Below are 12,658 nucleotides of genomic sequence, written 5' to 3' on the forward strand. Positions count from 1 at the left end.
ACTTGTAAAGCTAAAGATCCTGGAGTTGGTAGGAGAGGTTCGGTTCCTACCGGTTCAGACCGGTTTGGCTGAGTAGGTAATAACTCGGCCTGCCATGCCCCTGAACCGGTTCTCTCGGCAGCGCCATAAGCGCCGCCATCTTATTTTTGCATCTGCACATGCACAGAAGCATTTTTAGTACTGCAGATGTGCACCTTGCACGCATGCGCATGCATCCTTGACTGAACTGGCAGTAGCAGCAGTCGGAACCCACCCATGGTTGGTAGCTACAGAGCTTCTTGGAATGAAGTTTTTATACACAGTTATAGATACTCATTGCCCTTTTTAGATAATAATTGGAGAGCCAATGTACATCTGCACACCCAATAATACAATACCAGACAAACAGACAAAACTTCAGATTAATTTTAAGATATTTGAGCTATCTCATTCGTAGTTGTCTTTGTGTGTTTATAACGCTGTTGGTCAAAGTTATATACAATTATTCTTTGTTGCCTAAACCAAAATGTCAGCACACATTTTCGATTCTATAACCCTTATAAATGCATTTGAGATAAGGCAATTCTGTAACAATAAATACAATCGTGTCCGTTTTGACCATGTCCCTTCAGCTGTTTTCTTTCAGATTTCCGTAATGAGGTCTGTTATTAAGCCTTGCTTTTAAACAAAACTTAGTCAGCAAACTTTAAAGCTTTCATATTTCTTTATACCATTCTGGCTGATCCCTATGAAAAGGTTACCCAGTTGTGCATTTTGTTTTTCAATGGAACAACCTAAAAAAAAATTACTTCCTTTTTAAAAGCTAAAGATATTTAACATACACAGTATATTTTTATGAGGACTAATTCTCAGATTTGGGACAAAGCAGATTATAATCTAAGAAAATCAGTAGCACATTTTTTTTTAAAAAAAATCAGTAAATCTTAAAAAAAACATTCCAAATATATAGAAAAAATTATGTCTCTTCAGGATCTATGGATGAAGATTTAAAGAAGATAAGATGTTGTATCACCCCCTTAAAGTCTCCCATAGTATTTGTAATATCTGTAGAAAGGGATAAATAGCAGTATTTACTCTTCTTGAATGTTCATAACTAAGGTCCAAAAAATCAGTGTATCTACATGAACTGATGTCAGCATAGACACAATAATCACTAATGACAGTTCTGATTTTTTTTTTGTCAACAATAATGTCTACTTGGTTTATCTTGTCAACATCATTGGGCAAACTTTGTTTGCCTTCAAACTATTTCTGTAGGATTCTCAATAACAGTCTCCAAATAACACCAATCAACACCAAATAACCCTCTAAATAACACTATTCAATAAGTGTAAAATCTAAGTAGGAAATAGAAAAACCTGTATATATCAGATAACAATAGAATTCAAATGAATCCAATGGGAGAGATAACTTAGACAGATGCATCAATTACGAGGACAAAGGTGTTAGCATTGGTTGAACACATACTTACAATCAAAGGACCCCTGTTGTTTTCACGGTATTTGTTCTGGAAGAAAATGTAAACTACTGTGGCTGCCAAGGAATAGAGGAAGGCAAAGACAGCAATAGTCACAAAGAATTCCGCAGAAGAGGAAAAGTCGCCTATTAGTGAAAGTTTTTCTCGTCTGCCTTCACAGGTGGGAGCATCAAAATTAACCTGGTACAACCTAACATGGAGAACAAGAAGAAAGTGAATTGGAATCAGAAAACAGTTCAATCCTCTGGAAATCAATCAATCAGAATAGAACTGGAAGGGATCTTGGAGGTCTTCTAGTCTTCTGATCAAGCAGGAGACCCTATACCATTTCAGACAAGTGGCTGTCCACTAGTCTCTTCTTAAAAACCTCCAGTGATGGAGCAACCACAACTTCTGTGTCACTGCGTTTATTTGGTTTGCCAGCTGTACCTGCATTCTGAGTTATACGGTAGAATGAACTGTTTCTTATCAGAAATGATTTACTGCGCAGGTCATTACATCACATAACTTCTTCTTTAACCCATAAAAGCCTACCCCTGGTAGTGCCTCCTAACCTCTTTGGCCACCATGGACTGGTTCCGTGGAGAGTTTTTCCACGGACCAGAGAGGGCATGGTTTCACATTCTGCCTATATTTCATGGATAGGGCTTCGCTTGTTTGCACAGCCCAGTTTCTGGCATTCGGTGGCCCATTACTGGTCAACGAACCAATTGGCATGCCAATTAGACAGTTTGGGGTGAAATGTTTTCTGACAATATCTATTTAGATATCATCCTTGGACTAAACCAGATAGGTGTAGAAGACGTCAACTGGTGCCTAAACATTATAACTGGTGCTTACATTTATATGATATTAGATTACATTATTTATATTTAGTTTCATTTTTGTGTTGACAACCTCAAAGTAGTCAGGATTGGGCTAGGTTACATATTTTGTAAAATGGACACAAACAAATAGGTACCTACATAGGTGATACTTAAACCCTGGGTAACTTGTTCTCCTGTCAAGCTACTATGGCTGCTTTTTCAAACATTGCATGGGAGACTGCTTTTCTGTAATTTGAATCCATCTTATCACATCTTGCACTCTGAAATGATAGATTATGGTATCTGTGTGATAGTCTCAAAGGCTTCTGAGCCAAAGATATTTTTCTCTATAACAATAGCACTAAGACTTATATACCGCCTTACAATGCTTTACCGCCCTCTGTAAGTGGTTTACAGAGTCAGCATATTGCTCCCAACAATCTGGGTCCTCATTTTACCGACCTAGGAAGGATTGAATGCTGAGACAACCTTGAGCTGGTAAGAATCGAACTGTCAAACTGCTGGCAGCTGGCAGTCATCAGTAGCAGCCTGCATACTGCATTCTAACCACTGCACCACCATGGCTATGTTGCATTTGTGTTCTGTCTTGCACTTATGCGCTTGCATTAGACAATATACCGAAATATGCGATTGGCGCATGTTGCTATGCATGGCATCATTGCCATTGGTTAGGGATATCAATCACCAGATGTGCTACAAGCTTTAGGGATTTTTTTGGGAGAGAATTTAGGATTGTTTACATTTTTAAAGAACCATCCCACTCTTTTCTACAGTAAGTGCAAGCAAGCAAAAGAGTGTTACCGCTGATACTTTATTAAGACCTAGATTCAAAGACACCATCTACTTCAGAGATGGTATTCAGCCGGTTCTCTCTGGTTTGGATGAACCAGTAGCGACGGCTGTGGGAGGCTACACCTACCTGCCCTGACGTAATGTGCAGCCTTCTGTGTGCATGCTTACACTTGCGAACCGGTAGGGAAGGTATATCCCCACTGTAAATCAGTGAACCCCCACCGATCTACATACTACTAAAACCCTTGTGTTTGCAACCTTCAACTGTGCAAAAGAGTACACTGCAGGGCAGTGATGGCTAACCTTTTTGTCGAGGTGTGCCAAAAGCCTGGGGAGTATGGGGGAATGGTGTTGCGCACGTGCATGCCCACACCCATAATGCAATGTCCTCCCCCCATGTATGCGTGCACCCCCCCACCCCCATGCATGTGTGCAGGCCTCACTGAAACTTCTGGACTTCCAGTTTGCACATTGGGCTGTTTTTCGCTCTCCAGAGGTTTCAGGGAAGCGTCTAAAGGGCAACCCAGAAATTAGTTCTCGAACCTCCGGTGGGCCCTGTTGGACTGTTTTTTCCCTAGCCAGGCTTCAGGGAAGCCTCCTGAAGCCTGGGGAGGGCGAAATATGGCCCAGCACACAAACCGGAAATTCAGGAATGGACTTCTTGGTTACCCATTGGGCCGTTTTTCTCCCTCCGGTGGCTTCAGGAGGCTTCGCTTCCCTGAAGCCTCTGGAGAGCGAAAAACAGCCCAACATGCAAAGTGGAAATTAATTGCGCATTGGGCAGTTTTTTGCCCTTTGGAGGCTTCAGGGAAGCCTGCGGAGGATGAAAAATGGCCAAAAATCAAGGCCAAAATTCAGGTGGCCAGCGCACACATGAGTGTGTGCAAGGCGTTGCCCTCAGAAATGGCCATAGGTTCGCCATCATGGCTGTAGGGCAACAATTTTGAACCAAGATATCTCAAATGGGCTAAGATACAGAAGGCATCTAAAATCCAGAATCTATGACTCCTCTGGAATTACAATGTGGAAAAATTTATAAAAGGTTTTATGAAATAAAAATGATACTAAAACATTTATGACGTAATACAAAATGTCATAAAATATATTCTGTGGTCAGCTCCTGATGTTTGGCTGTGCTATGCAGTTCCCCGTGGATTATTTTCCAAGACAGAAACACCTCTGAAGGTCTCCCTGAATTTTCAAGAACTTTGCCACAGAGGACAGTGCGTTAAAAGACCCGTTGTTATTGAAGGCATCCAGGAATCTGGTAAAGACGTATCTCTGAAACAAGGACCCAATGGGACATGGGTTGTGTAGTTCTCAAAACCACTATAGCTGAATTAAACAAAACTCTTAATGGCTTGTATAAGGTATGAAACCAGCCAGAAAATTTCCCTAACTGACCATTATTCCTCCATAAAAGCAAGAAACAAGAATTCAGTAGGATAAGACTTACCAAATTAGCCACAAACACAATTCACCAAAGGTATTTATTTTCTGTATCTACTCATATTTCAGTTAAAATTCATTTAGTTCTCATGTCCCTCTGTATCTCTAAATATTTGTGTGTGTGTGTGTACACACATGTTTAAATGTCTATATTTGAACTCAATGTACCATTTTTTATCATATCAAAAATACCTTTGTCATTTATTACCTAATGTTATTATAAACAGATTATTTGCACAGATGATTTTTTTGATTGATTTAAGGAATTATTTTATTTGCTACATCATTTATTGCTTTCCACTACTGTGCTTTGTTGTCAATCATCTTGAGGGTGCCACGGCAATTGAAGAAATGAAGTGCAGAGATGATGGATGGATGGATTATATACCATCAATTCATTGTTGACTCTTTGCGACCACACAGACAACACAGAGTTGCAATTAAAAAGTAGCACCTCCAGAATTACTTTGATGGCTGCTATTACTATTCTCCCTTATCTTCTTCCTTCCCTAAGCAAATTGTCCGTCCGTGAAGATTCTTGGCTTTTTAAAACCACTGAAGTCTTAGAAATGAAGGAGCAGATGAAGAATAAAAGAGAGAGTCACCCAGCACTTTGGTGACACAAATTACCAAAAAGGAGCTGAAGCAATAGTAGCTCTGAATCATCTAGGGAACATTTTTAGCATCAAGAGTAAGTACCGTGTCATTCTAAAAGTCACAGGAAATTGCTGCTCTGACTATATAATTTTCTGCTGACATAAAGACTTGTTAAATAGGACTGCTTCCTCCATATGCAACCCTGTGTAGTTTTTTTGCCATCACCTCGCTATTAAAATCCACGTGAAATTTCAAACAGCTGTCACTCCAACCACTTTATGAATTTGAGTTGGTTATTAGTCTGCTATTCTGAGTTGGTTCAATTCGCTGTTTTGTTCTCCACAATAGCTACTGAGTTGAAGGTGGCAAATGTGTAAATTGACACATAGCTTTATTCAGAAAGTTGAAAAAAGCCTTTGAGAGAAGTGATTGAAGTTACTTGACTATAATGTATGTGCCACTCAATCTAACAAAAGCAAGCAATGCACCGTCAAAAAGAAACCAATGTCCCTAACAAAACAGAGCAACAGCCGCAACATCTAATTCGCAGCTGGATGATCCCTCTCACCACCAATCTGCTCCCAAGACTCTCTGAAAAGCCAGGTTTTGATGGCTTGCTAAAATATAAAAATAAAAATGAATTAACTTAATCTCAGGAGGAATTGTCTTCCAAAGAACATGGATTATCTCTGTAGTCTGTGAAGAAGTGCTTTAGGAGACAGGACCCAGATAAAGCCCCTTCCCTAATTTTACTTTGTGGGCAGAAGCTGAAATGAAAAAGTTGTCCCACCTATATCCAGGTGTTAAGCCATGTCAGACTTTTAAGGTGGCAACCAGCACCTTGAACTATTTCAGGAAGGAAACTGGTAACCAGTGCAGCTCTCACAATATAGGTATGTGTCAATCCTAATGTAGTTAGCAAATCCAAAGAAACAAAAATGATACAGTTTCAGGAAAGTATCTTTCATATTTGTCTGGGGTAAAAATAATAATCTTGAAAATTGTAAGACTAAAGTTCCAGCCCTCCTCTTCCTCCTCCCCATATTTGGAGAGCTTTTTGGATCACTGAATGCCAATTTGCAAAGTCAACTGCCTCTCCAGGGTGTAGGTCTGAGACTTGCATATCTTTGTTGTTGGTGTCTTGCCATCTCTGTTTTGGATGCCCACGAGGTCGCTGGCCAATGACTTCTGGTTGGTAGGCAGTCTTCGCAACGGTGGAAGATGCTGCTCTCAGGACATGTCCATACCAGTGGAGCTGGCCTTCTCCCGCCTTCTCCCATCTTCTCTATAATTGGGGCCACACCAAAAAGTGGTTGAATGGTGTCATTTGTGATGTGGCCAAGAAGGGAGATGAACATCCAAGCCTCAATTATAGTGGGCTAATTAAGATGGAGTCTCCTTGAAACAGATTCTTTCCATACCTTTTATATCTGGACTTCATTGTCTCTCCTTGGGTAACTAAATGTGTCATCTCCTGCCTTTCTACTATTTCTCACAGTGTTACATGGGAAAACATAGAAGATTCCATCACTAGAAGAACTAGCACTGATGCTGTTACCTAGTATGGGCAGTAGTGGTGCAGTGGTTAGAATGCAGTACTGCAGTGCTACGTCTGCTGCCTGCCGGCTGCCTGCAATTTGGCAGTTTGAATCTCACCAGGCTCAAGGTTGACTCAGCCTTCCACCCTTCCAAGGTCGGTAAAATGAAAACCCAGATTGTTGGGGGCAATAGGCTGACTCTGTAAACCGCTTAGAGAGGACTATAAAGCACTATATACTGTATAAGTCTATGTGCTTTTGCTATTGCTGGTAATGAAACATCTGCAGGGGAAAAAAAAACCAAGCTCAGAGAGCAGCAAGGACTCCTCACTAGATGAAATGCTGCATCTGGATGGGTTGAACCTTCCATGGGATCTTGTTTATTTATTTAATTTATATGCCACCGATCTCACTCTGCAAAGTGACTCTTCAAGGATAACCCCATGTAGAGCACTCTGCAAATAACTTCCACTTTATGACTTCGAAACAAGGAGTCATAAAAGGCATGGGTGATCATGAGAATAACCTCCCTATCAAGGAATGGCAATAACTTGCACACTGGCTAAAGATGTAGAAAAGCCTTCCTAGCTGTAGCTGCCAAGTAGGAATGAGAGAGAGGGGGGGGGAGAGAGGGAGAGATGAGGAGGGAGGGAGGGGGAGAGAGAGAGGAGGCAGAGAGAGATGGGGAGGGAGGCAGGGAGAGAAGGAGAGATGGGGAGAGAGAGGGGAGAGAGGGAGGAAGAGGGAGAGAGATGGGGAGGGAGGGAGGGAGGGAGGGAGAGAGGAGAGAGAGAAGCAAAGTTACAAAAAGTTCTACATGGGATGTGGGAACCCTGTCCTGAGCCATATATAGCATATCCTTGATATTGGAAAGCATCCAAGCATGTAGCTAATATAGCTTGCTGAGCCTGTTCATCCCAACCCAGTCTGTAACAACTCCAGGCAGCAAGTTAAAGCTTCCACAACATCTCCTGTTCAGCATAAGGCTGAAATATATACCTGAGAATCATCAACATACTGATAATTACCTGACCTTGTGTGGCAAGATGACCTCACTCAGCAGTTTCATAGAGTTATTAAATAAGAAAGAAATGGTAAACCCTGTAGACTTCATAACAAAGAAGTTGAGGGCATGACCTCTCTCTTCCTACTACCACCGATTGCAACCACCTCTTCAGGAAAGAGAAGAACCACTGTAAATCAATGCCTCCCATTCTCAGCTCTCAAAGGTGATCTGGTAAAGTACCACTGACATAGCTAAAATACCACTGAGCGGTCCAACAAAACCACGGCAGTTGTATTTCCACTTTCCATGTCTTACCACAGGTCTCTTACCATAAAGAGCAATCTAGAAGGTCATAGTAAAATCAACTGACTTTGGAGGATGGCATTTGCTCCTTGTTTATATACAGTATAAGCCTTGCAAGTGTTAATGATGCCCCCCCCCCCCCGTAGTTCCTTGATTAGAGTTTTCTGTTTTCTGCTTGATTGTTTATTTGATGTCAATCCTTGCTTATCTGGTGGGAGAGAATGTGTTTTGATCTTTTTGCTTCCTTCTTAGCTTTTTATTGTCTCTTTTGAATGGTGTGTAAATGTGGTTTATCTTTATATGTCTATTGATGGCTGGTTTGTCTGAATGCCAAGCTTCCAAGAATTCCCTAGCATTTTTGGATATAGCTGAACCTAGGAGGCTTACAATTTCCCAGTTAAAACTATAGTTGAGTCTGCCCATGTCCTGGGAGATTAAGGAGTTTTCATCATATCTTCCAACTGGTAGTTGCTATTTATGGATTGCTAGTCTTCTTCCTTACTAATTAGCTCAAACCTAGCACTGAATCCCACTGTTCATAATTTATAGCAAATTGTGTCTCCAATGAGGTCTGTGAGGTAATAGAAAGCTTCACAAGGAAATAACGTATGAAGATAAATGCAAGCAGCTGTTGATACTGTGCTACTTTCCTCTTCAACCTGAAACTTTTCTTTTCCAGAGGTAATTGGACAATTTCCATAATCCCCAGCCAGCATGGCAAATGCCATATTAGATGGAAATTATAAGGGAGGAAGCCCAACTCATCTGGAAGGCATACATCTGGGGAAAGCTATTTGGTCACATCTGTTTGATCTGAAAATATTGCCAGACCATCAATGAATCAATGAATTCCAACTCATCCTCTTCTTTTCCCACAGTTCTACCAGGGAGCTGCACCTAAGGTTGCTATTTATAGTTCTATTGCATTTTCCCCTCTGGTTTTTAGTAGAATTTAAAAATGTATTTAGTGTGCTAGGTCTCTTAGGAACCAATTTAAAAAATAATTATTGGATAAATACATCTCATTGAACAAAGTGCATTTTCCTTCAAATAGTCGTAGAATTACATTACACTTCATTGCATCTTCTGATATTATCCAATATCATAGCAGTGATGAACTTTCTTCAAAATTCCCTACTCATTATCCTTCTGGACGTACTGGATTACAGAAATCAGAAATGTCTTGGTTTTTTTTCAGAAGATATTTCCTACTGGCAGTCAAGTTGTGCTAGCAGAGTCTTCCTGCTATCAAGCGCTATCAAAATTACCCATTAAGCCACCGGCGGGCAAGTCATTTTCACACACACACCCCATCTGCCTCCTCCAGTCCCAGCATGTAACAGACAAAGATTACATAATTGTTACAGCCAGGGGGGCTGGAGAGGAATCGAAAGAACTATCTGTTACTCAAATGTTTCAAGAATTGATGAGGGGGCAGAATGACTTGAAAAAAGAAATGACAGAGCTTAAAGAAGAACTCAGAGAATTTAAACAACATATCGCAGAAAATAAACAAAGGATTTTGGTATTAGAGGAGGGAGCGGCTGAGCTGGGGGGAGAAATTAAAACAATACGGAAGGGAAATGTAGACTTGGAAAACTTTTTGGCAAAAATAGAATTTGAAACAATGTCCTTTTTTCTTAGATTCCAGAACCTACCAGAGACAGAAACTGAAGACCTTAAGGATATCATGAGTACAATATTAGCAGACTATATTAAGAGAGACAAAAATCAGTTGTGGTGGGATATGGATCTAGTCTATAGGATAAATTCAGCATATGCTAGAAGTCATTATGTTCCACAGGAGGTACATGTTAAATTTCTCAGGAGGACCAAAGGGACGAAGTACTTGGGACCCAAAGGGAAAGACCATTGAAATACAAAGATGAAGAAATCACCATTCTTAAGCAGATTCCAAAAAAGATAAGAGAGAGAAGGAGGAAGTACACCTTCTTATCAAAGAAATTATATAATAAAGGAATCTGGTTTAGATGGTTATTGCCAGAAGGAATGTTGATCTTTTGGGAGGGAAACAGGATTAGAATCAACACAGTACAGGAGGCTGAAGCCTTCATCAAAAAGAATTCTCTCCTCCTAGAGGACGAACCTAGCGAAGGTGGGGGGAGGGACAGGATGGTGCAGGATAAAAGGGAGGGGGGGCTGAAGGCTCCTCTGGGGACAGGGAGGAAGAAGCAATATCGAAAAGGCTCAGATCACAAAAAAATTTTTTTGAAATAAATAGCAATTGGTGATACTCCAGAAAGTGACAAAGGAAAATGAATGAACACATGGTTAACATTATAGAATAAGATCTTGTTTTCTGCTTATCTTTTGTATTTGTTTTTAAGATTGTAAAAACTGTGAGTGCTGGATGGGTTACTAACACCAGCGTGGGAGCTGCCAAAATTTTTTGTATATCTACTTACCTTTCCCCATATATGTGTAAAAACCAATAAAAAAATTTGGCAACAAAATTACCCATGTTTTCATGAATTAAAAACCTTTCGTTTTATATCAGAAGAACATGAATTGACTAAAGTTAGTCTGAATGTATCCATCAAGATTGTGTTTTGTATACGCTCAGGTATTCCCCTGTTTCTACTTCTATTTGTAGATATCCTACTAACAGTTGACCCTTTGTTCTTCTTGTATAGAAATGGCAAGTCCCTGGGTGGACCAGCAATAGATGGTAGTGTGTGTTTGTGTGTGTGTGTGTATGTGTGTAGATGACATTTCATATCAATAAATTTCTCTGTTACATTTGGACTTTATTCTGTGTACAGAAGGAGAAAGTCCATTTTCCCTATAAAGTTATCCTACCCTGTTTCCCCAAAAATAAGACTTCCCCAGATAATAAGACAATTGGGCTTTTGAGCACATGTGCTAAAATAAGCCCTCCCCCAAAATATTGTAACACAGCAGCAGCCATGAGGTGACCACACTCACCGCCTCCTGCATCTCAAAAATAATAAGACCTCCCCAAAAATAAGGCCAAATGCCTACTTCAGGAGTCAAAAGAAAATAAGACCCTGTCTTATTTTTCAGGGAAACATGGTACTTGAGTTCAGTTTTAAAAGATGTGAGTTCTCAGCAGTAAGCTTTTTCACAGACTACAGGGAGAGATGGGCTGTATCCAATTAGGTGGCCAAAGACTAGTTATCAGAAGCAAATACTTATTTAGCTATTATAGCAATAGCACTTAGTCTTATGTATCACTTCACAGTGCTTTACAGTCCTCTCTAAGTGGTTTACAGAGTCAGCATATTGCCCCAAACAATCTGGGTCATCATTTTACAGATCTCAGAAGGATGGAAGGCTGAGTCAACCTTGAGCTGGTTAGGATCAAATTCCTGACAGTGTGCAGAGTCAGCCTGCAATATCACATTCTAACCACTGCGCCACCACAGCTCCTATTATGACAACAAATACTGTAATAATGCTAAACTAATACTTAATATGAATGCTTCACAAAATGGCACAGATATGCTCTGTGATATCTTGATATGACCAACCACTGTGGAAGAGGGAAAGGGATTTCCCAGGAACATCTTCAAGATTCCAAACTCTCTGGTTCCCTCAAATTGCAACAAGGGAGAAAATATATTAATACCAAATCATTCCACCCTGTGGAAAAATGATGTGTCCAGTTCTCACTCCCTTTGGCTGACTTTGAAAAAACTAAACAGAATTCTAGGAAGTACCAGGACTGTAAACGAAATTTAGAGATAAAAATACATTCTGAAAGGAGGCAATGGAAACTCACTTCAATGTAGTTGGCAGGGGAAAAAAATACTACCTGTGAATAGAAACAGAATAACAGAGTTGGAAGGGACCTTGGAGGTCTTCTAGTCAAACCCCCTGCTTAGGCAGGAAACTCTACACTACTTCAGACAAATGGTTATCCAGTATCTTCTTAGAAGCTTCCAGTATTGGAACATTCACAACTTCTGGAGGCAAGCTGTTCCACTGATTAATTGTTCTAACTGTCAGGAAATTTCTCCTTAGTTCTAAGTTGCTTCTCTCCTTGATTAGTTTCCACTCATTGCTTCTTGTCCTGCTCTCAGGTGCTTTGGAGAATAGATTGACCTCCTCTTCTTTGTGGCAGCCCCTGAGATATTGGAACACTGCTATCATGCCATTCCTAGTCCTTCTTTTCAGATAGATAGATAGATAGATAGATAGATAGATAGATAGATAGATAGATACGACTTCATGAGTCAAGCTCAACACTAAGACTTTACCTAAACTTTTATTTCAGTTACATGTGCTGGTTACCAATATTTGTTGATGGAAATTCCTCACCCTTGCAGGTATGAAATAATTATTTAGGTCTAGTTCTCTCTGTCACGATGTTAAAAAGTTTGCTAGGCCTGAACTGAATGAATTGACACTCAAGAGTTAAACTAAGAAAGAGTTATTGCGCAGGTCATAAAAGTTCTTATCTGAAAGTGATTTATTGCGCACGCGTTACACATTCCAAATTTTTTTTTTTGTCCGGCTGCCAAGCAGAACTGGCAGACGGAGCTTTCATTATCAAAATGTAACAATTAGTTTATTTTACTTTTATTTACTTTTATTAAAGTTTGTTTATTAATTAGAATACTTCTTAAAGACTTATTTCTTTTTTTTTAATATCTCAAAAGATATGCAGAAGGGAATCAGCCTCGGT

General features: G+C 40.1%; 1 protein-coding gene across 3 annotated transcripts in view; it reads right to left on the reverse strand.

The window, feature by feature from the left end:
* SYNPR (synaptoporin) overlaps nt 1–12,658 on the reverse strand; it is a 181,924-nt gene that overhangs the window by 12,983 nt on the left and 156,283 nt on the right. For all 3 annotated transcript variants that reach the window (XM_081939931.1, XM_081939929.1, XM_081939930.1), the window contains one exon: nt 1,472–1,667. In XM_081939931.1, coding sequence (XP_081796057.1) covers nt 1,472–1,667 — 196 coding nt within the window. The remainder of the gene's footprint in view (nt 1–1,471; nt 1,668–12,658) is intronic.

This window comes from Natrix helvetica, assembly GCF_964273705.1.
Source record: "Natrix helvetica genome assembly, chromosome: 1".
NCBI classification, from domain to species: domain Eukaryota; kingdom Metazoa; phylum Chordata; class Lepidosauria; order Squamata; family Natricidae; genus Natrix; species Natrix helvetica.